The sequence below is a fragment of the Onychostruthus taczanowskii genome, unplaced genomic scaffold (genome assembly GCF_017590055.1).
Source record: "Onychostruthus taczanowskii isolate IOZ18803 unplaced genomic scaffold, ASM1759005v1 scaffold9, whole genome shotgun sequence".
NCBI lineage: Eukaryota > Metazoa > Chordata > Aves > Passeriformes > Passeridae > Onychostruthus > Onychostruthus taczanowskii.
In genome coordinates this window covers 14,198,703-14,225,456 of record NW_024506993.1, presented here as the reverse complement: position 1 = coordinate 14,225,456, position 26,754 = coordinate 14,198,703, and the positions used below count along the sequence as shown (strand labels likewise).

Sequence of the window (26,754 nt, the reverse complement as noted above, 5' to 3'; positions counted from 1 at the left end):
AAAAAAGATCTACTCTTATGTACAGTATTTATAAAAAGCATCCCAGCCTCCACCACCTCATAAAAAAATACATCTCTTATGTACTTTGCCGCAGGACAGACCCCCCCCCCAACCCTGTGCTGCCCACCCTGCCGGGCTGCCCTCCGTACTGGGAGGGGAGGTGGGGGGTGGGAGAGCCGCTCTCCGGGTTTTGGCATGGTTTGGGCATCCCAGCGGCACGGATCGATGGATGGGTGAGGGCTGTAGGGGTCTGAGTGCTGGCCCAGGGTGCAAGGCGAGCAGAAACAGCTTGGGTTGCTGGGGTGCCCATCACCCTGGCATCTGGGCATGCAGACAAGGGTGCCTCCAGAGCCCTGAGCTTGCCCCCAGTGAGGGCGACCCCCAGCCCCCACAAAATCCCCTTCATGCCCCTTGGGTGCACCAGGCCCCCAGCAGCGGGCTGCAGCATGGGCAGGATGCCAGTGGATGCAAAGCCCATGGCGTGCATGCCACCTCCCTGGAGCGATGCAGCTGGTCCCCCCGTGCATGGCCTAGGGGTCAGCAGGGTCCCATCCGCAGGCACCAGGAGCCGACAGTTCCCCTGGCAGGCTCAGGAGCAGCAGGCTGAGTGCCGCCAGCCACGGCATGAGGGCCACGCTTGTCCACAGGGACTGGGGTGCCCCCGTGATGCCGGGGCAGTGGGTGGCATCTCTTTGGGGACAGGGGGATGGCAGGGGAGAGGGCGGGTGGTTTGGGCACAGGTGCTGTCTCAGGTCTGAGCGCCCTGCTGGATTCCAGCCCCCACGGACACTGTTCATCAGGCTCTCGATGCTGTCTGGGGGAGGCCAGGGAAGTGCCCTGTCCTCAGTCCCCACGGCAGGCAGTGCCCTGCGCCCCTGGCAGTGCCTGCTGCTGGTGGCTCTTGGGGTGCGGAAGAGCTCCACCTGACAGCCAGCTCCGGGTGAGGTAGGGCAGTATTATTCTCCCCATTTTACAGATGGGGAAACTGAGGCGCAGAGCAGGGAGAGTGCCCGCTGGAGTGGCTGGGGGGCACAGGACCTGCCCCGGGCTCACTGCCCCATCCCGGACACAGGTCGAGGAGTCTCCATGCCTGCCGTGGCTCGTGCCCTCTCACCATCACCACAGGTGATGGGCAGCAACAGCGGAAGTCCCCAGGGAATCCTGGTGGGGCTGCAGCATGGGGGCTGAGCCCAGGGTCGGCTCTCCCTGGGGCGCCGGGTGGGTGGGGGGGAGGTTGGCTTGGGCACCCGGTAGTGGCTAGTGGCTGCCACCGCTCTTCCCCCCACCCGTGGCCCAGTCGATGATGATGAAGCTCAAGCTCATGATCATGAAGACCACGCCGAGGAGGGCAAAGCAGGCAGCCTGTGGGGACAAGGAAAGGACTCAGGGATGGCCAGGGCAGCAGGGTTCCCAGCCAGCCTCAGAACCCCATGCCTGTCCCCATCCTTGTATCCCTGCCCATGCTTACCAATATTTTGGGGGTGGAGCGCAGTGGCTCCTTGTCCTTGGGCATGATGCGGATGTAGAAGATGGCAGGGAAGATGAAGATGAGGCAGGGAGCGGAGGTGGCACCTGGAGAAGACAGGGACAGAGTGGGCAGGGGCCTCCCACCCTGCAGCTCAGCCCTGCCAGGACAGGTCCTGTCCACCCCCACCCCCTCCTTTCTCCCCCCAGTCCTGGCAAAGCCTTCCAGGAACCCAGGGACGCAGTGTGCTGGCACTGTCCCCACACCCCTCCCGCAGCCCAGGCCCTGGCACCGAGCTGAGTGCTGAGCGGGGGGAGCCTGCCTGGGGGGATCAAGGGAAACACGCAGGGGAAGAGCAATGCCGGCACTGCGCTGTGGGAAAAGCCTGCCAGGACAGCGATGGGATGGGCGAGCCACGCAACCACCTGCTCCTGGCATGGGGACAAGGGGAAACTGAGGCACGGGAAGGTCAGTCACAGTTGAGCACCAGTCAGGACAGGGGCTGGCATGCTGCTGCAACACCCCGTGATCAAGGAGGGACAGGAGCAGGGTGCTGCCACCCACCAATCAAGCCGAAGATGCCGAGAATGGAAGGGGCAAAGATGACGAGGAGGTTGATGAAGGTCAGCAGGATCACAGCAATGGCGATGTGGCGGATCCAGCTGAAGTCTTTCCCTTGGAACAGCATCTGCTGGATGGCCCGACGCACCTGGGGACAGGGACAGGGTATCACACTCCATCCTTGGAACCAGGACGTGTACCCTGTCACTGCAGTCCTACTGGTCCCCATTGCCCCTACTCTAGCCCTATCCCTATGGTCCTGCAGGTCACCATAACCCCTTTGCCTTCCCAAGTTCTGACCCTGATGTCCCACAGGTTCCTGTCACCCCTTCACAGCCTTGTCCCTGTGGCCCTGACTCTGCCCCATCACCCCTGCCTCTGCCCCAGCCCTGTTCCTGGCACCCAGAATGTCCTGTTCCCCAATCCCTGTCTTCATCACTGACACAGTTTCCCTTCTCAAAACCTGGTGCTAAAGCCACCTGGCATTCCTTTGGGGCCACTCACCGGGAAGAGGACGATGGGGACGGTGAGGGTGACAGCCGTCAGCACAGCCACACGCACACACAGGATGAGCACATCAAAGGGGTCCACCTTGTTGTACGTGTGCAGCAGCTCTGACTCCACACGGTCTGTGAACACCATCAAGGAGCCCCTGGGTGAGCCCCAGCACCATCACCCCCCTGGCACAGGTGAGCCAGCCCCAGTCCCCTCCCCGAGGACTCACCGTAAAACGTGAGGTAGCCAAAGAGGGCAGCCAAGAAGTACATGAGGTACATGACCATGATGGAGATGTTGGAGATGCACTGCATCTTCTTTTTGGAGGGGCTGCAGGACACGGTGGGCTCAGCATGGCCCCGCGGCACCCGCTGACACCAAGCACCCACCCAGTGAGGAGGGGTGATGCCAAAACACTCTGGGGTGTGTGGGGGATGTGCAGAGAGGGGCTGCATCCCTCTTCCTGGGCTGGATGGCTCCAACCAGCCACCCACCCTCTCTGGGTCACAGCACCCACATCCCAGGGGTCACACCACCACCCCTGGATCATGGTACCCACCTCCCAGGGGTCATACCATCCCTGCACCCATTCTGAGTCATATCACACACCTCCCAGGGGTGATAGCACCTACCCAGGGTTAGATCACCAATCTCCCAGGGGCAATATTGCCAACCACCCACCTGCCCACCTACCCCAGGTTGTATCACCCACCTCCCCACGATGCCCCGGCGCAGGTCCCACACATGGATGGCACTGCCTTTGGGTGGGCGCCAGGAGAAGCCCACCCCTCCCCGTGGGTGCCCCCACCCAGGACTCACTCCTTCAGCTCGGTGTAGATGGGCAGGACCTCGGGGTGGCAGACGAAGGCGAAGGCCATGATGGGGATGGTGTACGCTGTCTGTGCAAAAGCAGGATGACTGACTGCTGGGGGCCCAGTGGCGGGTGCTGCCAGCACCAGGAACACCCATCTTCATTGGATGCACGGGGTGGGGGCTCACCCAGAGCCTCGGGGGTGCATCCCAGGTCCTTACCTGTGAGTTCAGGGTAAAAAAGCTGGGTGTGCAAGTGTCCTGCTCGGGGGCCTGGAGGACTGTGTAGCCATTCTGGTAGTCACTAGTGCTGACAGTGGTGACGTTGAGGATGCCCGTGATGTTCCCCTCCTGCTCCGGAAGTGGGCAGGGGATCTGGAACTTCTTGTAGATGACCTGGAGGTGGGGGGACATGTGGCCAGTCAGTTCTTGGTGCCCCCAACTCCCAGCACACATTGCCCACATGCTTAGCAGGAGACTGACCCTGCCAGGACCTAGGGACACCTTCACTAGTGCTGCCCTGAGGCCATAATGCTTGCCCAACCTGTCCCTGTGGGGGTGGGCAGCAGGACAGAGTGAGGCAGCAGCACGTGGAAGGGCCACATGTGCAGATGCCCCTCCAGCACCTTCCCCCTCTCCCTTTCCACAACGTTCGGTTCCTTCAGCCGAAAATAACCCAGCAGCTTGACAGCCCTGCCGGAGCGTCTCTGCAGCCCCGAGCATCCGCTGTCCCTGCTGCCTCCGCTGTCCCCACAGCAACCAGCCCAGCCTCACACCCCGGCAGGAGGGATGCTTGGCACCCCAAGGCACCGGCACGTGCCCGCGGCTGCTCACCGAGATGAGGAAGAAGACCATACAGCTGAGGGAGAAGCCGCTGGCGTAGCCAAGGTAGCCTGGGGAGGGAGGAGAGTGGCTGGTGGGTGCGGGCAGGACCCTTGCACTGGCTTAGTGTCCCCTCCTTGCCCAGCACATCCAGGCTGGCACCATGGCCCCGTGGGAGACCCAGGGTGCCAGACCCCCGTGCCATGGGTAGCATCTCCCTGACTTACCCAGCTGCTTCATGAGGGCCAGGGGCAGGATAATGGTGACAGAAACCAGGATCACCAGGTAGTTCCCATTCATGTACCAGTCCCTGGAAGCAGAGGGCCTGCTCACCACCCCGCTCTGCTGGGGCACAGCGGGCAGAGGCAGCCACTGTGGGGGCTGTCCGCCATTCCTAGGGACCCTTAAGCTGGCGAATCCCAGGGATACTGGTGTCCCCTGAGGCTGGCATTCCTGCTCTGTTAATATCCCCGGGGACCTCTGAGACAGCATCCTTGGGGACCCTTGAGCCCAGCATCCCTGGGGGCCCTTGAGTTAGGATTCTGCCTACCCTCACAGTGGTGCACCCACAAGGGCTAGAGTTGCCAGTGGGGATGTGGGCATGGGGTGGGGGGACCTTTACCCAACCAGACCCCCACCCTGCAGCCCCAGGTTCTGCTCAAGGAGGAAAGCCTGATCCCAAGGGGATGTGAGGAGCAGGGATTGGAAGTTCAGCTCGGTTTAATCTCACCCAGGGGCTTATTCAGCACTGACAGTTATCAAAAATAGTAGTGGCTTAATGATAGTAAATCCCTGCCACGGGCTGCACAGCTGGAGCCAGAGCCCCGGCGCCTGCCCGGGGAAGGCACGCAGGCAGCGTGGGCAGGAGGCACTCACGTGGTCTTCTCCTCCAGGTTCAGGAAGGTCTGGATGACCAGAGGCACTTCAGATTTGACAATGTACAGGTAGCTGGACATGGCTGCAGGGCAGAACGAGGTCTTGCTGCACTGGTGCTCTTTGGTCCCATCCCCTGTCCCCAGCCCCGGCGGTCCCCCCAGCACCACCCTCACCTCCGATGTTCTGCAGCGTGATGGCGATGGCTGCGGCCAGCTTTCCTGGCGTGCCGAAGGCGCGGTAGCCCAGCTGCTCGTAGGCACGGATGCCTGTGGGACAGGCAGCAGTGGCGGGTGAGAGTCAGGATGGGACCCCCAGCACAGCCCTGCTGAGGACTTGGAACTCACCCACAATGCCTGAGGACTTGAGCAGCAGGTGGATGGAATAGCTGGAGAGCAGGGCCACTGCTGTGAGCAGGAAGCTGCAGGAGGACAGCACAGTTACCAGTGGGTCACAGCACAGGGCTCAGACATGGCTGTGGGGCAAACCCCATGCAGATGTGCTCTGCCTGTGGGCAGCTGTTCTGGCAGGATACCACCCCCTTGCCTCAGCACCCGCTGTGTGTTCATGGGGCAGATTAAGTCCATGTCTCCGCACCCAAAAGGAGCCATCACTCATGTCCTTCAAGCTACTTTTGAAAATCTGACCTTGTAGTAAGAAAGGCAAACCTTCACCCTCCTCCTCCCCGCAAGTGGGGCACAGCACTCAGCAGAGCAGGCAGACTTTTGCCAGCAATGGGCATTGCTCAGCCAGCAGGACACTGGTTCCTGCATCACCCCAAGCCAGAGATTTCTTTCTTGCCTGCACCCACCGATCCCCCTGGAGGAGCCCCCCACACCTGGACACCCCCCCATACCCCCTTGGCACTCACAGGAAGAGGATGATGCCGGTGTTGGCCATGGCATAGGCCAGCCCCAGGATGCCGCTGCCCATGATGGCATTGCTCAGATTGAAGACGGACATCCCGAAAGACGTCTTCCCTTCAAACTGTTCACAGGACACAACAGGGAGGGGATGCACCAGTCACACTGGCAGCTTGCCCCATCCCACCCTCACCACTGTGCCCATGCTGCTACTCACATCAGTGAAGTGTGTCTGCTTCTTCTCGGCACCGTGGGGCAGGAACTCCTCCATCTCTGCCACGCCAGTCTGGTTCTCTTCAAACCTGCCCATGGAGGGAGAGGAGTGAAGCCAAAGCAGAGACAGGGACCAGCACTGCCTGGTATCTCAAGGGCAGGGAGCAGCTCAGAGGACCCCCCAAGTCCCTGGCGCCACCACTTGCCCTGAGGCCCCTACCTGTCACCTGCCAGTGAGGGGACAGTGGAGGTGGTGAGTGCGGCCGTGTGCTTCCCATTGGGCACCAGCTCCACCATCTCGGCCTGGAGGGGCACGTCCGTGGTATCCATGGCTGGGAGACAGCTGGGCTTGCTGTGGGCTCTACTCAGGCTCTGCAAGAGGGAGGCAACAGAGATCCAGCTCTGGGCAGGAGCACCGGAGGGGCTGGCCTGGAGTCTCACAAGTCCTGCCTCCACCAGGGACACTGGAGCTGGGCTCAGCACCAGCGCTGGTGGCACGGCAGGGACAGGCGCCCGGGGATGGGAGGGTCACCGAGCCAGGCATCACGGTGGTGTGCTTCTCCCTTCTGCCCTCTCAGCACACAGTGTCCCATGGAGCTCAGCCCCAGCTCCGGTACCCCACCGGAGTCCCAACGTGGGATCGCCCCCTCGCCCAGCCAGACATCCCACAGCCTGCCCCGTTCCCTTGCTCACGGCACGGCACTGCCTAGCCCCAGAGTCCCCATCCACACCGCCTCCCCACTTCCACTCCCCTGCCCGCAGCTCTCGGCTCCATGACTCAGTTTCCCCTCCTGGATGCGGGTGCCAGCAGGCGAGTGGGGGTGTTTGGGAGGGCGGCTGAGGACGGGGTAGGGAGCTCAGGGACCCCCCAGCCGCCGTTATGTAAAGCCCGTGGTGCTGCCCGGCGCGAAGGGCTCACCCACGTCCCGCCGCTGCCGGGGTGCCAAGGCGGGGGGCTCGGGGGCACGTCAGGGCTGGACAAACGGAGCAGGAAAGAGCGCGGGGCCGGGAGACAGCTCCTTGGCAGGGGAAGGCGGCCGGGCTGCCGAGCGCGGGACGCCTTGGCACGCCGCACAAAGCCGCCTCTGTGCGAGCCCCGGCCCTCCCCGCCCGCTGGGAAACGGCACAGGGTGGCTTTCTGGGGCAGGCTGGCAGCCGGGGCAGGGTCCCGCCACCCCCCACTGCCCCCAGGGGCTGGGGTCTTGTCCGGCTGGCCAGGGGCTCCACACTGGGGCTATGTCCTGCCAAGGGCCGGTGCCACCCAGCTGGAGGTTAGCCTGGTTGGGATGCAGTGTGGTCCCCAATCCCGGGAGGATGCTGCTGCCCCACCACCCCATTGCCTGGGGTTTCCATGGGGTGAGCAGGGGATATGCCCATCTTTATGCTCCCGGGGAATTGGTGTCCCCAGAAATCTGAGGAGCCTTCCCACAGCACAGTCGGGTCCAGCAGTCCTTCTGGCACGCAAGGGAAGGATGACACGGCAGGGTGTGGGCGCCAGCACCTCCGGTCTCCTGAGCTGCTGCCCTGCTTGTCCCTGCCTATCCAGGCCACAAAGACCTGGCAGGGTCATCCCAGGCCACTGGCTGCTGGCACTGCCAGGGGGGCCGAGCCCCTGTGGTTGGCCCAGGGTGGTGAGCACATATTTGGGCCACCCTACCTGCAGCACCCAGCCAGGTGGGGAAGCTGAGGCAGGACACAGGCCAGCAGGGACCAAAATGAGAAGGTTCAGCCATGCGGGGGACGAGAGGGAAGCGCAGGGCGGGTTCTGGGTGATGATTTATCCCCTCCACTAGGCCTCCACTTGGGATGGATCCAGGCATGAACAAGGCTGCCAGCACGTCCAAAAGCCACCGTTAACTCTGCGCCTTCCCACCACCACGAGCAGGCATCACTGAACCCACCACTCACCCAGTATGGGATTGAGGGGGGGCACCACATCTGTGATGTTCCAACACCTCCCTAAGCCCCCCAGTGCTGCCTGCGGGCAGGGCTTCACCGCATCCCGCTGGTGGCAGGCAGGATCTGCCCACTCCCCTGCCCGCTCCCCCACGGGCGCCAGGAAGGCTGGGCACTCTCGTCTGCAGCCCCTTTCTTCTCCCAGGTTATAATTACACCTCTCTGGGCAGCTCAGGAAATACCAACTTCTTCCCCCAAGCGTCTCTCGGAATAGCAAGCGGCACAGCCGAACTCATTCAGCATGCACCGGGCTTCGTGCTGCCACCCAGACGCTTCCTCCCGCCGGGCAGCCCTGGCACAGCCTTGGCACAGCCCTGGCACAGGCCCAGCACCACTCACTGCCACTTCCCCAGCTGGCCCTGGCCTTTGCCCCTCGGCCAGGCTCTCCTGGTGGCAGTAGCCAGGGCAAGGGGGGAGATGAAAGAGGAGGGAGCATGAGACGATTCGATCGGGCAGTGTGAGCCCTGCCTGCTGCTGTTTGCCTTGCGATAAGGCAGAACAGCAAATACGGAGTGACGGGTGGCCCTGAAGGGGTGGCTTGGTTCCCCTCCAGGTGGGGTTGGTGGGTTCACCGCCTCACTGTGTGCCCACCTTAGTTGGGAGCCCTCTGCTCTGGGCAAAGAGCATCCCCTCAGGGATCTCTTCCCTCAGGGTGCCACCACACAGATGGGATGCTGCCATCTTCACTGCCATGTTGGGTAGCCCACATGCTGCCTGGCATCATCCCACTCCTGACCAGCAACCCCAGCGTTCACTCGCCCGGCCTGGTGGTGTGGACCTGGCCCCATGCGTGGGCACAGAACCCCCCGCTGTGGCACCCAGGGCCACCTTCTGGGGGTGCTGGGCAAGCTGCATCGATTTCCCGGCACGCGCCTCTCTGCTGCCTGCCGGGCTCTGGGACACAAGGACAGCGACAGCCCCGCTGCAGCCAGACCTCCCACCTCTGCAGGCTGCTCCGGCTGTCCCAGTGCTTGGTGACACCCCACCAAAACCGCGCTGTGGCCAGGCAGCCTGAGCTGGGCCCTGGTGCTGTCCCGCAGCCCCGGCAGATGGAACACGGAGCCGGATGCGTGGGACGGCACGTACCGTCCCGCGGCCACGTCTGCGTTCAGGGGAGGCTGCGCTCGGTCTCGCACGCTGCCTCCCGGCCAGCACAGCGCCTGCCCGCCCTCGCTGCGATGGGGACACGTGTGTGGGGCGGCAGGGCTCCCAAATCCCTGCCCTGCTCTGGCAGACGGGCAGTCCTGGGCTCACCTCGGCCCCCGGCCAGCCTTCCTCGGGGACCAGGGCACCGTGGTGAGGGTTTCAGTCCTGGAAGGGACTGCATCCCTCTCTCTGCCTCACAGCTCGCTTCCACGCACTTCATTTAAAAGGTGGAAAATCCCAGCGGGAGGCAGGCACGGGCGGGTGCGGGGGGCTGGCCAGGGGAGCTCTGTCGCTGATGCCAGCAGATATGCTGGGTGGGAGGTCCATCGCATCTGGCAACGTGGCCAGCACGATGTGTATTACCCTGGGCAAGCCTGGCTCCTGCGCTGTGCCAGTTCCTCGGTCAAGCCCCGCCCGGCACAGTCCCCAGCAGCGCACACGGTGCCGGTGGCAGTGCAGCACACGTGGGGACAGGCGGCCAGTGCCTGCCAGCCGTGCCAGTGCCACAGAGAGCCAGCCCGGGGGGCCGTGTCCCCACAGCCCCAACACCCATCTGTGAGCTCCCGCTGCTCCCACCTGTGCGGAGCGAAGGCACAGGATCTCCCTGGCAGCAGGGGAGTGCTCCCCCAGGCCGGGGACCCCAAAGGGCAGAGACTCCCTCCCCATCTCCTCTCCCTTGCAGATGAATCTTTGTTAATCCGGCCCAGCTGGAGCCGTGGGACTATTCCGGGTGGTAATCCGGCTTTAGCGCCAAGCCTGCCGCAGCTGCCGGCCTGCGTGCTGGCAGCCAGGTATCCCGCGGCTGCGGTGTGTGCCAGGGGGATGGCAGCCCCCCCGCCCCTGCCCGCCTGCCCAGGTGGCTGTTCGGGTTTCAGCAGAGCTGGGCACACAGGTCTCATATTCCCTGAGGCTGTGCTGATGACCGAGCCCTGCCAGAGAGATGGGCAGCAAGGGCAAGTGGGCAGGGGTGCCAGTCGTGTTCCCCCAGTGCCACCAGCCCCAGCCCTGGGGTCCCTGCTCAGCCTCTGGCACTGCTGTGGGCACAGGGCTGTGTGGGCACACAGGCACAGCTGGGCAACAGCCCAAACCTGGGCGGTTCCTGGACAACCCCTACCCAGGGGAATTGACCCCAGCAGGGCACACAGCAGAGAAACCCCCCTCTCCTTGCCTTCCACTGAGAACCACTCTCCACAGCTGCCCTGGGAAGAGGGTCTGCCCTTCCCCTGAAGCATGCACAGGCAAAGCTTTCCTCCCAGCCTGTCTTCCTAAAATTAGCAACCCAAACCTGCTTTTAACCTGTGGTGCTCCACCCCCCACCTCCCAGCTAAACAAAGGCAGTGTCAGGGTGCCACCTCCCCCAGAGGAAAGGGGCACCCAAAGGGGCAAATCCAGCCATTCAGGGAATGGCCAGGCACCTCACCTTTGGGGCAAAGGTTCTGGGGGTGCCCACATGGGCATGGGAACCCCAGTAGCTGTGGGAAAGGACAGCTGGAGGCAACCTGCCTGGTGCATGGCTGGAGAACCTCTCTGGGTAGCCCTGCTGTAGACCTTCCCCAAACAGATCTGCAGAGATTCTCCTGAGATCCTCTGGAGATGACAGCCCCACCAGCTGGTCGTGCCAGCTAGCCCCAACACCAGGTGGGTAGAGTAGTCACTGCTCCTGGGCTCACCTCACCTCTTTCAGCCCCAAATACCACACCACGGCTCAGCCTCGGGTCAGGCAATTCCCCTAGTGCTCCAGCCAGGGCAGGATTGGCAGTAGCAAGTAGGAACAAGTGCCTCTGAAAGCTGCTGTCCTGGCTAGCAGGGCTCTGGCAGCACCAACACCTGCCTGGGCACTTCTGGCCATCTCTGGTACACTGCGTGGACAGCGGTGTCCAGCCAGGGTCTTACCTCTAAGAGCACAAGTGGCACCCCTGTCCTGGGGGACAGCTGTACCTGAGCCTGGGAATGGGGTCTGGGACACACCAGGGAGGGGAAAGGCAGTTCAGGGAAGGGAGTGGTGGAGCCAAACATCATGGTGGGGCCATGGAGAGGGTTTTCAGTGCCAGAGCCATGGTGCAGCTCAGCCACAGCATCACCTGCCAGGCACACAACCCAGGATGGCTGCAGGTATCAGCCATCACCATCCTGCCACATCCAAGCACCAGTACCAAGACAAGGTGGGAAAAGCAGTGAGAAAGCTGAGGCCAGGCGAGGGGAGTCATGTCCAGCACGGGGACAGCCCAGGCTGTTGCTGTCACCTGCCAGCTTGAGTCCATGTGGTACAAGGTCAGGTGGCAGATAGAGCTGGCAGCACGGGGATGGGGACAGGGTGGGCACAGCACGAGGCCAATGGCACTCAGTGTGGTTCCTGGGGAGGCTGGGTGAGACACCAGCTTGAGCCCAAAGCATCTCAGGTGGTGCTAGGCTCCATGATGAATTTTGCTTTAAACTTCAAACACTGCCCTTCGGGAACACAGGGCCACCCAGGGAAGGTGGTGGCACAGGTAGTGGCACTGCAGAGACCGATGGACAGACAGTGCCTGGAAAAGGACATGTCGGGTTTTCTACCACACCTCTGGAGTTTTGTTTTGCTTGGAAGCAAGATGCTTTCCAGGAGTTCACACTCCCCAAAACACAACTGGCCTTAGTGGGATGACTCGGAGGGGTCAATAGCAAAAACCCCAAGGTGCCATTTGCTGCTGGCAGTGCTGGGGACATCAGGAGGGACTGGCCTCAGCCACAGTGCCTCCAGCACCCCCAGCACAGCCTCCTGTAGCAATTAGGAGCCATGATTCGCCCAAGCCCCGTGGCACCACCATTGTGCCTGGCCATGGCAGTCTCACCATTGGACCAGCCTGACATTTGCTCCACGGGGACAGCAGGACCGGGCTGGCTGTGCCCCGCTGGCATGGGGGACCCAGCCAGTCCCAGACCTGCGTCAGCAGCTGGGGAGGCACGCGGCGGCTGAGACCCACGCGGCGAGGAGAGCCAGGGGCACGGGGGTCCATTCTGTCCCCGACCCGCCTCTGTTTTCTCAAGGGTTGCACTTCCAAAGGAGCCCGTGGGATTCCGCTCCTTCCCCCCATCCCCACGTGCCAAGGAAAATAGGCTCTGCCGGTGCTTGTTTGTTTGCCGTGGCCGCGGCCCCGGCGTGTGATTACAGCTGCAGCACGGCCGGGTGCTGTGGGGCCCTCTGCGCCTCAGCCAGGGTCCCCACAGTGCCAGCACCCCCGTGCCACCCCCGAGTGGAATGGAGTGTCCCCCTGCTCCTCAGCAGCCCTGGCCACCAGAGCCAAGGCACACCGGCACTCTGTTCCGGGAGACAGGGCAGTGTTGCGAGGCACAGACGCCTTTCTCTGGGGTACCCCCTTGAAGCCACAGGGACCAGACAGGTCTAACACCTCATCTTGGGCCCGGTCCAAACACCAGTGGAAAATTACCCATCTCCTGCGCGTCAGCCCAGCACAGCCGTGCCCTCCGCAGCCAGCCAGGCTTCTGCTTCCCTGCCATCCCACCTGTTGGGGACTTGCCAGGTCCCCGGTCTCACCCGTGCCACCGCACGGCTTGGGGGCCCCAAGTCCAGCAACTGAACGTGCTGTGGTTCAGTTTCCCTTGGGGAAGGTTTCTCTCCAGTGGGACTTTCACAGCTGACACGGCGGAGAGGGCCACCACGCCGGCTGGCACAGGACACGCGTGGCCGACAGGAACGCAATGTGCTGCCCGGCTTTCCACGCTGCTGTCCCAGGCAGCCAGGCTCTATTAATACCGCAGCCTGTGGAATCGCCGCCCGCAGGTCCCGGCCAGCCCCGTGCCCATGACGGCCGGCATCGCTCTCCCTGCCCGTGCCCCCTGCCCCGGCACCCCGGCACCCTGACACCCGATCCTGGCCACAGCCGCTTCCAGCCTTCAGAAACATATGTCATTCCCACGGGAGATTAAAAATTAAAGCAGAAAAAAGGGAAAGTAAAGGGAGTTTGGCGGCTGGTGTCACTGTGAGTATCAGCGGAACGATGCACGCCGAAGCCCCCAGCGCCGCGACCCGGGCAGGGGCAGTGCCGGGGCGTCGGGGTACCCAGCGGTACGGCTGGGCTCTGCCTCCCCCTGCACCCCGGGATCTGTCACCCACTCGTGGGAAGGTGCCAGCCGCTGGGAAGTGGCAGGAGTACAGCAAACAAACAGCCCCGGGGCGCTAGCACCTGCCAGAGCTGCCGGGCCCCGGAGCCTTCCCGGTGCTGCCCGGCGCCGGGAGGAGGAGAAGGAAACGGGGGAGGAGAGAGAGCCGGGCTGTGAGAGGAAAGCGGGGCCGGCGAAAGATGGGTCGGAAAGGACTGGATGGGGTGCCGAGGAGAATAAGGGGAGGCGAGGGGTCCGAGCGCAGGCAGCCTCCAACCACGGAGCTTCACGGAGGAGCGAGCCCGGGAGAGCGAGCAGCAGGGGAGATCGGAGAGACCTACCTGCCCCTCTCCGCCGTGCCTCTGCTGCGGGCTGGGGCAAGCAGCCCCCGGTGGCCGGTGCCGCGGATTAGAGACTATCCTGCGACCGTAATCCGGCGGAGCCCGAGATTAAACCGGACCCGAGCCCGCCCCCAGTGCGAAGGCTCCCAATCTGCTCTCCGCCGGGGCACGGGAGGAGCGCTGGGGAGCGGGTGGAGCGACCGCCCTGCATCGACCGACCCCCGCCCCGCCCCGCCCCGCCCCGCTCCGGCGGGACCACCGCTCCGCGGGCACGGCCGCCCCGCGGGCATCGCCGCCCCAGAGGGCATCACCTCCCGCAAGAGAATCACCCCCCAGCAGGCACCATCCCCCTCTGGGCATCGGGCTCCAGGCAGCGCTGCCCTGTCTGGAATAGGTCACCAAGCATCCCAACGCACCGCACATGGCACCAGGAATCGGTGCCCCTCACGGCATGGTCGCTGTATGGCATCCCTATCCTGCCAGGTATTGACACCCCACCTGGCATCCCTGCCTGCAGCAGCTGAGGCTCCTGCAGGAGGCCGATGGCTGCTTCCAAAGATGCAGGGCTGGGACAGTCGCTCTAATCTACCTGAAGGGCTAAATCCAGTGTATGCTGAGTGTGGGCACAGCGTTTCCCCCCCTCTTGGACAGGGACAGGTCACCCAGCAGCACTCCTTAGTCAGATTCTCTCCCTGGCCTGGGAAGCTCAGGCTGCTCCCATGTTAAGCCAGCCCGGCTGGCTGCCCTGCTCATGGTACCCGCTGCCCTCACAGTACTCACCCCAGCATCTCAGCACATGGGAGCAAACAACCCGTGTGGAATCATCCCAACAAGACCCAGAGTAACTGGGACAGGCCAGCCTCCTCCTCCAGTCTCCATCAAACCTCCCCACTTGAGCCAAAAGATGTCTATTTTCATGAAGACACAAATCCCCATAAAAGTTCCCCAAAGTGGAGATTTGTCCCAAGGGCATCCCATATGCTTTAGGGAGAGCCACGAGCTCTGGGGAGTCACCAGTTGTGTCCCCAAATATTCCCTGCACCTTTACAAGGTCTGCCACCCCTAAACTATCTCCTGCTCCTCTGTCCTACCCAGCTTTTACTTCTGAGGAAAATTTTGGGGGTCCATGCTTGTGAGTCCCCCCAGCTCCCATGCTGAGCTGCAAACCCTGCCCAGCCGCTGTGCACTGGCAGAACGGCTCCGCACGCTGCTGGAAGGTTTTATTTGTGTTATGCATATCTTTCATAAATCCTCGCGAAGCCTCGGGCAGCCTGCGATGGAAACGGCTTTGCCAGCCAGCAGTGAGCGTCGCCATCGGGAGAACAGGCACCCTCTCTCTCGCCTGGACATCGAGGGATGTTAAATATTCAGTGGCAGCTCTGCCCTCACGCTCCCGGCAATCCCGCGGCTCCTGTTACTGCCGCTCTCCTTTGGCTGCAGACGTACATCCATTAACTAATTTCTAATAACAGCAGCATGCGTAAGTGCTGAACCAGCGCTGGCTGGCACGCCGGGGGACTGGAGGCAGCCAGGTTTGGCAGTGTGACGGGGGAGCCAGAGGCACCCAGAGGATGGGCATGGCTGGCCTCAAGCCATCAGTTTAACCCTTTCCCTGCTCTGGTGCAGGCGGGTGCAGCCACGTGGCACCTGTGGAGAAACGTCCCGGGATGGGCGGCAACGCCTCTCACCAGGGTTGGAAAAGGCGGCCAAGAGCTTCCACCCTGTAAGCAAACACAGCACAGGTGCTGGGCATGGGGACAGCACTGTGTCCCCATGGCACAGGGTGCAGCGACTGCCCTGGGGTGGCTTGCTGGAGGACCGGTGGGAAGTGATTTGGGGGCTGTCTGCTCCTTCCCAGCCTCCAAATGCCCTTGCCCTGCTATTGGCACAAATGCAGCCATGTCTACTTTGTACTGTCCCCTCTCTTGTCCAGGATGTGACAGCCTCACCGGTGTTTTCACTTTCCTGGTGGGCAGAGGACAAGGGCTCCGCCGTGTCAAGCTGAAGCTTTGTGGAAAATCAAAGCAGTGAGGAGAGGAGGAAAAGAGAGTGAAGATGTCCCCAGAACCTCCCAAAGCCTGTCCCAGCAGCTGGCACACAGTGGCTGCAGGCTCCTGCAGCTGGGCTGGCAACACCGAGAGGAGCATGAGAGGGATGGGCTAGGACCCTGCTCTCGACCCTGAGCCCTCTGGTCAACAGTGCTTCCCCAGTGCAGCTCTGGCCAGTCTCACCAATGGCTCTGATGGTGTCAGGGCTCCAGTGGATTGCAAAATTGCAGTCGTGCGGTTTTCTCCAGCTGGCTGGAAAGTTTGACGCCGGATTCCCGTATGTGAGGAGCCTTCAGGGGAGCCCGGCACAGCACGGCTCATCTCTCCAGCAGCCTCACCAATGGCAGGGAGCCGAGTGCTGTGCCAGCCCTTGCCCTCAGCACAGCCCCGTGGGGTTTGCCTTCTCACCATTTCCCCCAGCCAAAAGCTGCCCTATTTTCTTATCCTTCAGCCGTGCTTCAAGATCAAAGATTAAAGTGAACCCATAAAACCCTCGGCCTCAAATGTCACAGCACGGACAAGGCCGGCCCAGGACCCAGGCACAAAGCAGTGGGTGCCATGTATGGCCAGGACACGCTCTCCTTGTCACGCTCGGCTTCCTCCCCTGGCCCCTGAGCCCGCTGCCTGCTGCTGCCTGCCACTGCCCGCTGCTCCCGGAGCCCAGATGGCAGGAAGATACGGCAGAGACAGTGGTGAGATTTGCAGCCCAAGCAGCGTTCCCCTCACCACCACTGTGACCTCTCGAGCAAGAAGTATCCCTGAGATTGCCCTTTCCAGGAACATTCCAGTGGGTGCCTCTGGTCCCCATCCCTGGGCATCCCACAGACACAGCGCCAGCACACACTGGGGCTCCAAGACCCCCACTGCTCTCTTGACCCCATAACCATGAAGCTGGGGCACAAAAGGAATGCTGATTGTAAGAGGAGAGGGATGCCTGTGGCCAGCAGCATGGGCTGGGTGGACGCAGAGTGACACCTGCCCGAGGCCATGTCCAGGGCCGGAGCCTTCCTCCCCCAGCCCTGCCTCCCCCGAAGCAGCCCGGTGCTGGCAGCCTGTGCCTGCACAGAGATGGTGGGAGCAGCTGGTGGCCCCCTCCCTCGCCCTTGACCGCCTCCCTCGCGGCACACGCTGTCATGTGGCAGGGCACAACAACAACACGGGCTAATTGGTTAATGTGATTTCAAAACATGATTTGCAATTATAACTCACCAGAGAGCATTCAATGATCCCGCACATCGGAGAGTGGGTTTTTCTCCTTCGTTTGTTCCTGGAACCTCGAAACCAATTAACTTTACAGAAGCCAGAAGCAAAGCACTGCTCAGCAGACCTGAAGGGTGGGTTATCTCTGTGCTAATCGCCTCCCTGCCAAGCCACAATCTGGGAACCAAGGGCTGCAGGACAAGCCCCGGGGTAACCCCGATGCTTCTCCCTGCACCACTGAGGGGTTTGGAAGGACCTACACAGGCTGCCCCAGCTCCAACCCATCAAGCACCATGGCTGCTTGGGAGCACTCACGGACAGGAGGATGCCCTGAGCCATAAGATGTGAGAATAAACTGTACCTGTTGGCACAGCGAGACTGTCCCTTCAGTTTCCTCCAGAGGTGCTGGCACCTGCTGGCAGCTTGCCTGACTCTGCCACCCACACTGGACAGCCATGTCCCCACCGTCCCCACTGGCAGCACCCACAGCCCCACCAGGGCCAGGGGCTTTGTTTCTGTGGCTTGACAATCCTGCAGCAAAGGCTTAAATGCTGTTAAGGTAATTAAGCAAGGATTTAGCAAGGACTTGAATGCCTTTAAATGCAACTCAAATGCCTTTCAAGCCAAACAAACCCAAGCAGCCATGATGCTCCTGAAACATCCAGCACGCAGTGCCCAGCTCCCCTGAGCCTTGGCTTGTTTCCCCAGTGACCCCAGTTCTGGGCTCTGTTGCTCCCCACACCCCCCTGGAAAGGCAGACATGTGGCCAGCAGTATTTTCTCTTGGGTGGGCAAAGAGATGTTGGGTGCCATCGGCCGTTGGAGGGATGATCTGGCAATTATCCCTCAGGATGGTGACATGGCTCCACTCTGCAGGGGGACACCTGCTCACAGGGGAACCCTCCCATGTGCACAGGGCCTGAGTCTCTCCGGGCTGGGAGTTGCCTTCCATCAGCTCCCCAAGCCTCAGGGTGCTCCACACCTCAGGGAGCCCAGCATTCCACACTGCACCCACCCAGGCTTCCTGAGGACAGGGAGGGAGCTCAGGCAGCTGCCAGAACCTCTGAGGAGGCACAAGGCAATGCCAGCAGTGCAGCATGGGGCAGTGGAAGGAAATGCGGGGCAGTGTTGGTGGGTCTCCAGTCCCTGGGGAGGGGCTCTCCTGCTCATCTCCAAGCTTCCTGCAAGCTGTCAGGGAGTGTGGAGCCGGCTGGGAGGCCCCTGGGGGATGCCAGGCACACTGCCCAGGGCTGGGCAGCAGGGTGGCAGATGGCTGGGGAGCTGGGGACCAGGGAGCAGGGGAGGACTGGGAACACCTTTCAGCCCAGACAACTGTAGCATCCTTGTTTAGAGTTATTTATAACTGGGCCAAAAATAGAGACGTGGCCACAGCCGTGTCCCTCCTCTCCCCAGGGTGCTGTGGTCAGTCCAGAGCCAACCAAGGAGCAGAGATGGTCCCTGCAGTCCCAGTGAAAGGGCAGCCTGCTCTGGCTCCCTACAGAGGCACCCACAGGGCTGTCCTGAACCCCCTCGCCGGCTGGGGTGACTGTCAGTCCCAGGGCTAGACAGTCCACCACAGGCTCCTGACGGGTGTGATCCAGGAGGAGAGGGGATAAAGGCCCTTTCATGGCCCATCGGGGGAAAGGATTCAGCGAGGGAAGCACAAAAGGAGGTGCTGGCACTCAGGACTGAGGCTGCCATGTCCCGCAGCAGCGAGGCCCCTGAGCTGCCCCAGTGGTGGGATGTGGGGTGCCTGCCCCATCGGGGGGCAGCTGGGGAGCGCTGGCTGCTGGGCCTTGGCAGGCACCGCCGGGTCCCTGCTGGCACCACCCAGCCTTGTGCTTGGGTGGGCCAGACCTGCTGCTCGTTCAGGCTGGGCAGTGCTGGCATGGTGGCCCTCTCCAGGGTTGGGAAAGCCCAGGGGCAGCTGCCCCTCTCCCTCCCCTCTGAGCTGGACAACAATTGGCTGCCCGAAGGACGCCGGCCTTGATCCGCATTGCTGGCCGTCCCCGGGGCCGAGCAAACAGAGAGGAAAACAGCCCCGGCCGGCTCCTGCCACCGCCGGCATGCAGCCAGCCCCCGGCACCCAGGCAGTGCTCCTGTCCAGGAGCTCCGGCACCCGGCAGAGCCGGCAGCACCAGGGCTGCCGCTGCCAGGGGGCTAATGGTACTGACCCACCTGCCCCACAGCCGGGAGTGAGCCCGGGACTGCAGGGGCTGAGCCAGGAGGAGGAAACAGAAACCGGGATAAGCACCCACCGTGCTGGCAGAGGGGCTGTCCCAACGGGAGCAGGGAGGCACAGCTGTGACCACTGGCCCTGCTGCGGGGTCGGCCCTCCTTGCACAGTCCAAGGGTCAGCTCGCCCAATTCAGCCCTGTTTGCCATGGGGCTGGGCCAGTCCCTGGGGTGCAGGCTGCCTGGGGTGGCAGAGGGCCAGCACAAGCCCAGGGCACGTGCCACGGCCTTGCCTAGCCACCTCACATGTTTCCCCCACAGCCTGATTCCCTGAAACCTTTTCCCACCCACAGAGCACGGTGCTTCACAGAAGTCCCCCTGGCACCCTTCCCAGAGCTCCCCTGTTGGACAGCCACCCCCATCCCACCAGATACCAGGGGGATACCGGAGGCCAGCTCCAGTCCCATTCCCCCCGGGCACATCCCACAGCACCCAACGTCCCACCACCCACTCTGTGGCACTCCTGGGACCCCCACCCTGCCTGTGAGCAGCAGGACCCACGCTCCATCAGCACTTGGCCCGGTGGGTGGCAGGCAGCACAGATGAGGGCTGGGATGGGTATGGGGAATGCCATCACCCGCAGGAGCAGTCACCGTGGCACAACGGTGACACAACGGTGACACCGTACTGGGGTGGGGATGGGGATACGGGCCCCAGCTGGCCTCTCGGCACTACACTGTCCCTGGGAGGGTCAGGCCATGGGTGCCAGGCCACGGGCGGCTGCTCCAGCTCCGCCGGTTCTGCCTAGAGCGCTGCTCCCACTCTGCCGCCGGCAAGGTCAGTGCGGAGCTCCGGCAGCACCGGCCCCCGCCATCCCCCGCCGCCGGCCAGCCGCTCCCGGTTCCCACCGGCTGGAGGGACGGGCATGGCGCTGGTGACCCCACACCACCCACGCGGGACACGGCGGTCCCGTGACTGCGGGCTGGCGACGGCCCTGCCCGGGAGCGACTGCCTACACCCTATACCCTACACCCTACACACTGCCCACTGCCCCCCGCCTACACCCTGCCCACTGCCCAAGCCCACTGCCTCCTGCACACTGCCCACCCACTGCCCCCTGCCCGCTCACAGCCCCCTGCACACTGCCCACTGCCCCCCGCCTACACCCTGCCCACTGCCCACTGCCCGCTCACTGCCCGCTCACTGCCCGCTCACTGCCCGCTCACTGCCCGCTCACTGCCCGCTCACTGCCCGCTCACTGCCCGCTCACTGCCCGCTCACTGCCCGCTCACTGCCCGCTCACTGCCCGCTCACTGCCCGCTCACTGCCCGCTCACTGCCCGCTCACTGCCCGCTCACTGCCCGCTCACTGCCCGCTCACTGCCCGCTCACTGCCCGCTCACTGCCCGCTCACTGCCCGCTCACTGCCCGCTCACTGCCCGCTCACTGCCCGCTCACTGCCCGCTCACTGCCCGCTCACTGCCCGCTCACTGCCCGCTCACTGCCCGCTCACTGCCCGCTCACTGCCCGCTCACTGCCCGCTCACTGCCCGCTCACTGCCCGCTCACTGCCCGCTCACTGCCCGCTCACTGCCCGCTCACTGCCCGCTCACTGCCCGCTCACTGCCCGCTCACTGCCCGCTCACTGCCCGTATCCCACCCCCTGCCCACTGCCCACTGCCCACTGCCCACCCACTGCCCACTGCCCACTGCCCGCTCACTGCCCACTGCCCGCTCACTGCCCGTACCCTGCCCACTGCCCCCTGCCCGCACCCTGCCCGCTCCCCACGCCCTGGCTGCCGTCTGCCTGCTCACTGCCCACTCTCTACCTGCAGCCTGCCTGCCCCACTGCCCACACCCTGCCCACTGCCCGTGCCCTGCCTGCCCACCCACTGCCTGCCCCCTCCCATCCCCTGCTTGCCCACTGCCCGCACCTTGCCCACATCTGCCTGCTCTGTGCCTACATCCAGCCTGGCGCCACCGGGGCTTTCCCAGCACCCCCTGCCTTGTTACACCCGTGTGACTCCAGCCCACGTTTCCCCAGATGTGTGTCCCAGCAAGCCCTCTCCCCGCACTTGCACCCCAGAAATCTGCCACCCCCTCTGTGGGACAGCCCCAGTCCCTCAGTCTGTCCCCTGGGCAGTGGTGGCAGTGCTGCCTCGCACATCTCCAGTGGATGTCATCTGTTTCCTGAGGCCTCTGGCCACCCTGGTGCTTTCCATGGAGCTCAACACTGTGAGGTGCCCTGGGGCTTCACCTGGTACCACATGGCACAGCACAGTGATCCACTATCAGTTCTGGGACAACATGCTAAGAGCCCAGCCCTGTGGTGGCACTGACATCCCAGGATCATGTGTTCCAGCCCTCTCCACCTGCATGGTCACAGCTGCCAGGAGGGAGGCTGGGGCCTGGCACAGTGTTGGCAGAGTCCCTGGCTGCCCTAAGCCCACCCCGCGGCAGGAGTGGCTCAGCTGGTGCTGGCTGCATGGGCACATATCCTCGTGGCTGGAGGCTCTGCAGCCTCTGGCACAGCCGTGTCAGCACCTGGCTACTGTCACAGAATAAAAACACATTCCCTTGCCTCCAGATGGAATTTCCTGTTTTGTTTTTTTTTATTAAAATGGTGCCCATTGCCTCCCATGCTGGCAGGCATTGCTGAACAAAGCCTTGCTCTCTTGCTCTCTCACCTCTTGGAGGGCAGATGGGCTGAGATCATCCTCTCCCTCCAGCCATGGGCTTGTGCCCAGCCCAGCGCAGCGCTGCCCACTCTGTTCCACCCCGCCAGCCCTGGACACCCCAGCGTGTCCAGCCACAACACGGACTTTCCTCCTCCCTCCTGCCCTGGCTCAGTGGCTCTTACTGCGATAGAGCCACTAAATCCCTGTTCCCAGGATGCCGGGAAGGCAGGAGAAGTCATGCGGCTCAAACCGCCCCAGCCCAGCCGAGAGCTTGTTACACATTTACCCCACATTAATGAGGCGTCACCGGCCGCTCGGCCTTCGGACTGCGGGGTGCTTCACCCGGCCCCGCGGCAGCCATGGGGCACCGTGGTGTGGGTCCCCCCAGAACGGGCACCATGGCAGCAGCCACATCCCCTTCCTCCCGCTCCGGCCCTGCTGGGCTGGACTTTGCGGGAGCAGATGAGGCACTGGGACCGTGATGAGTGCCTTCAGCCCGGCACTCCTCCAAGGCAGGAACAGGACCGAGCAGGCAGGGACGGGTGCTTGGGGACACCGGGAAGTGCCGCGGCTGTGGTCGGGATTTCCAGGCTTGCTCGCACCTCTCTTCTCGCTCCAGTGCAGGCAGAAGGGGTGGCAGCACCCCGAAAGCCCTGGGGTCCCGAGGGGCTGTTCCCAAGCGGCCAAGCAGGTCGTTGGGTGCAGAGGGAGGACACAGGACACAGTTGCCTTTTGTTGGTGCCGGCCCGGGAGCAGGGACCGGGGCTTTGCATCCCTCCCTCCACCCCCGCCGCTGGCGGGACTGGCGCCCAGCACCGGGATTTGGGGTTTAAAGAGCCGGCGGCAGCCAGAGCCCCAGCTCACCCGCCGGGCGAGGAGGCAGGCGAGCTCCGGCAGAGCCCTCGCACTACAGCAGGTGAGATGGTGGGTTTGGGGCGCCGGGCTGGCCCATTGAGGGGGGCTGTGGCGTTGGGGACCTGGGACAATGGAGCTCCCCGGGAAGCAGTGAGGTCCCTGCCTCCCCACAGTGGGTACCGGGTGCCAGCGGGCTCGGACGTGGTCCTGAGTGGGAAGTGAAGGCATCGTTGGGCATGTGCCACCTCCTTGTTCCTGTCACCCCACAGCCGAGCAGGAACCCCCGAGCCCTCTACCAGCGGGGGTGGCAGGGGTGGGCACCTTGGAAGTTTCCCAAGAAGTGTTCCTTCCCTGGGCACCGGTTTATGGGAAGGGGAGCTCACCTGGTGGCCTCCCACCTGCTGCTCCTTCGCAGTACTCACAGGCTCGGTCAAGGCAGGGTGTGCCCTGGCTGGCACCTGGGTGAGCTCCGGGGTGATCGGCAAAGGGGGTGTCCTGGGCATGGGGCTGGGCAGCGCGGGAGCTGGGCCAGCAGACAAGGCCCCATTGTGCCGTGCCGGGCCTCTGGCTCGGCCATCAATAGCCCCATTATGCTCGGTGGCGGCCCCCGCAGCCTTCCCAGCCGGCACAGCCCCCCGGGAGCACCGTGGGAGGCAAGCTGAAGTGGCTGTTGTGTTGGGGGGCCAGGGTGAGAGGAGAAGGGTGAGAGGAGAGGGCAGGGTGCCGGGACTGCTCCACCGCTGCCTGTCTGGGTGCTGCTGGGTGCCACGGAATGCTGTGCTCCCTGGTGCCACCAGCTTTGGGGGCAAAATGCCCAAGATAGGAAGCAGGCAGGCTTGGGGGGGCAGCTGAACACCCCCGTCCTCACTTCCCCAGCCTCACCATCCCACCAGGCACTGCCTGTGCCCAAGGTGGCCGTGGCTGTACTGCTTTGCCCCGGGGCAGGGACGAGCAAGCGGGCAGTGAGAGGCTGACATCAGCCCTGTGTGGGGATGCAGCCGGGCCAGCAGGAGAAGATGAATGGATCCGCGTGCTGCCCAACCAGGACACACCCTGGCTAAAATTACTGACCCCATGGCAGGGACACCAGCCTATTTTTAAAGCCTAAGGAGCTGGATGCCGCTGGTTGGTGTGGCTCAGGGCAGGGCCAGAGGGACATAGGCAGGACAGCAGGAAGGGGGCTCAGCCAGCACCTCCCACTGCCCTCCTGCTGGGGTGGGGAGAGTGCTTGGATGGGGGCAGAAAGCCTGGGTGTCCAGCTCCTCCCACCTATGGTTTTGAGGAGCTTTGGTGGTTTTCAGTGCAGGGCACATGGCCCCTCTGCCTGTCCCAGAGCCTGGGTGCTGGCAGACACGAAGCCAAGGGCAAATGGTCACTTTGGGTTAGGAGGATAGGATCCTGTAAGACCAGGACTCCTCCCTTTCTCTTTCCAAAAAAACCACTGTCCTGGAGGATGGACATCTCCTTCTGCATCACTACCCCAAAGGTTCACCATGTGCCCTGTGGCCTGGTCCCACAGAAGGGACACACGATGGCAGCACCCCACAGGTGCTCAGGCACTGGGGTGCACACAACACCCCCATTCCCTGGGCAGCCCAGATCAGTCCAGCACAGGGCTGGGACAATTAAAAAGGGATTAGCTGGGCTACACCAGCATGGCACTGCCGGGAGCCGGTACCTAATCCCAGCAGGAATGCACTGGGGCCGCTGGGGTCCCTGGTGGTGGGGTCTCACCAGCATGCTATGATGGGGGTGGACATAAGGTCAGGGTGTAGCCACAGACAGGGTGTGAACCCAGAGCTGGTGTCGCCCTGGGACACTGCCTCCCTGCCGTGCTACAAGGATGCAGCTGTCTCAGGCACATTTGCTTGCTGCCAGCCAAGCCCTCACACTGCCCCCCCTTGATGAGATGGGATGCCATGAGCTCTGTCCCCTGCCTAGCACATCCTTCCCCTGTACCAGGAATGTGGCAGCCACACAAGGCCCAATGCCATCTCATGGCCCAACGTTATGGGTGTGGACCACCACATATGAGCTCCCAAAGAACTCCTAAAGCCACATCTTTAGTGCCATCACAAACTACCAGCAGTTTTTTGGGGTGTCTAGACCCAGGGGAGACTAGTTCAAGCAGTGCATCCCTATGCCTGGGTCATGGGTGTAGGCTGGGGTAAGAATGCCACACTCCTCCCCTGCTGATAAGCTGGCAGTGTCACTGGCAGTGCTGGCAAAGGCCACCCTGCTGCACAAACACATCTCTTGGCTGGGGAGCAGTGCCGTGCCAAGCCCATGTGTCACAGGGATGCCGATGGCACCAGCTGTCATGACACAGCTCACCTTGACCCTTGGATTTTCCATGTCCTCAGCCATGATGGCTCCACCAGGGCAGAGGGAAGCTCTCTAGGCCCCAGGGACATGGGGGACCACCCCGTAGCTCCCTTGGGGGAGTCACCCCGCAGAATCACGAGGGTTCTTTGGTGAGGTACCGTTCCCATTTGGGATGCAGCATTCGTACCCATCCTGAGGGCTTGTGGATGCCAGTCCCAGCCCTCCTCCCTGCCTGCAGGGTGTCCAGCAGCCGGTGGTCCTGCTCGGTGGTTCGATGGCACGGTTGCCTCCCGTGCCCTGCTGGCTCAGCCCCGGCGCAGCGGATGCCGCAGCCTTGGCCGGTGCCTGCCGCGGTGCCGCCCCCGGGGCCCGCGGAGGTGGAGCGGAGCCGTTTCCTACCGCTGACACCGCTGGGGGCTCGGGCGCTGCCGGCGGAGCTACAGATGTGCTCGCCGGAGCCGGAACCGCCGGCAGAGATTTGGCCGAGGCAGCGATCCCCGGGTGCGGATCTGCCAGCGGCAGGGACGGGATCAAAGAGCGAGGGCGCCCGCACCTGCTGGTGCCGCCGGCAGTGACACCCCCGCGCTGGCGGGGAGCCAGGCCACCGGCACCTGGCTGTGAAACCTTCCGCGGGCCGGCAGAGCGCGGGGGTGAGGCGGGATGCCAGTGGCGATGCCCATTCCAGATGGGGACCGTCACCACGCCAGCGCCCAGCGGCTCCGGGGCTGGCCAGGAGCGCCCCGTGGGGCGGGAAGGGGTGGCCGGCGGGCGACGTGGCGCATCCCTCCCGCGCCGTTTTTTCCGGGATGGAAGCCCGGCCCTTCTGACGCTTGATGGTTTCTCCAGGCGGAGCCGCTGCCAGCAAGGTCCCCTCAGGGCTCCAGGGCTGGGGTGATGGTGACGTCACCTGGTCACCTCGCCACGCTTGCCGGGAGTGGCGGTAGTTGGAAAAGTCCCAACTGGGTGAAGGGAAACTGAGGCACGGTGCTGCAACAGCACAGGATGGTGCCCACTGTGCAAGACTGGGCACGATATCCTTGTCCCCACCATCTCAGCGCCATCCTGTAACAGTAGGCACAGGGGCGCCATGCCCGTGTGGGGGCCACTCAGACCAAAGTCCTGCTGGTTCCTGGTCAAAGTCTTACAGCAGAGTAACCCCTGCCGTACCGGTGCCAGCTCCTCTGCTGCCCCACCCATCCCCTCGCTGTCTCTGTCCTTGCTGCTCATAAAGCTGGGCTGGGCTGGGCTGGGCTGGGCTGAATGCCACTCACCACTGTGGCACAGCCAGGAGAAGAACAATTTGTGGCGCTGGAACAGAGCCTGCCAGCATGCCAGAGTACCAGGGCTGGCAGCACGAGGGTTACTGGCAGTGGGACAGAAGGGCATTTCCCGGGCACCCTGCCTGGCACAGCTTCTGCCTACTGCTGGCCTGCCTGCACGGCTCCGGCTTCCTGCTGAACTCACTGCCTGCCTGTGCCAGCTGCCTGCCCGCACCTGCACCTGACCTGCCTGCAGCCGCTGCCGGCCCGCCTGCGCTCGCTGCCCGCTGGCACCCGCTGCCTGCACCTGCCCGCACCCGCTCCTGCCCGCGCCCCTGCCTCCCCGCTCCCCCTGCACCTGCCTGCACAGCCTGCAGCCCGCACCCCTGCCTGCCTGCAGCACTGCCTCCCCACTCATCCCGGACCTGCCTTCCTGGACTCCTGCACCCGCAGGTAGGGACAGTCCGGGGCACGGGGAGCACGGGGCAGGTGTGGCCCCCAAGGCAGCTCTTGTTCCCCCGCCCCGAGCCCTGCCCGCCGAGGCACGCGTGGCCCCGCTGCCGGCACCACTCGG

General features: G+C 63.5%; 1 protein-coding gene across 1 annotated transcript; it reads right to left on the bottom strand.

Annotated features, from left to right (window-relative positions):
- Positions 1-41: 41 nt before the first annotated feature.
- SLC38A3 (solute carrier family 38 member 3) lies at positions 42-13,793 on the bottom strand. Its single transcript, XM_041425736.1, has 16 exons — positions 13,644-13,793; positions 6,323-6,474; positions 6,107-6,191; positions 5,898-6,013; positions 5,374-5,447; positions 5,203-5,295; positions 5,030-5,111; positions 4,381-4,463; positions 4,166-4,224; positions 3,554-3,727; positions 3,341-3,420; positions 2,751-2,851; positions 2,531-2,655; positions 2,030-2,174; positions 1,469-1,572; positions 42-1,362 (listed from the first exon to the last, which is right to left on the bottom strand). Exons 2-16 carry the CDS (start codon positions 6,430-6,432, stop codon positions 1,258-1,260), a joined length of 1,536 nt encoding a protein of 511 aa, XP_041281670.1. The 5' UTR covers positions 6,433-6,474; positions 13,644-13,793; the 3' UTR covers positions 42-1,257.
- Positions 13,794-26,754: the final 12,961 nt, after the last annotated feature.

What these genes read in the sequence shown, in the direction of transcription:
- SLC38A3 (XM_041425736.1), bottom strand. Translation starts at nt 6,432, where the DNA reads ATGGATACCACGGACGTGCCCCTCCAGGCCGAGATGGTGGAGCTGGTG. An exon ending in AGCAGACACACTTCACTGAT is followed by an intron (nt 6,014 to 6,106) that starts GTGAGTAGCAGC and finishes TCCTGTGAACAG; the next exon opens with TTTGAAGGGAAGACGTCTTT. An exon ending in TCCCCATCGTCCTCTTCCCG is followed by an intron (nt 2,175 to 2,530) that starts GTGAGTGGCCCC and finishes CCCTGTCCCCAG; the next exon opens with GTGCGTCGGGCCATCCAGCA.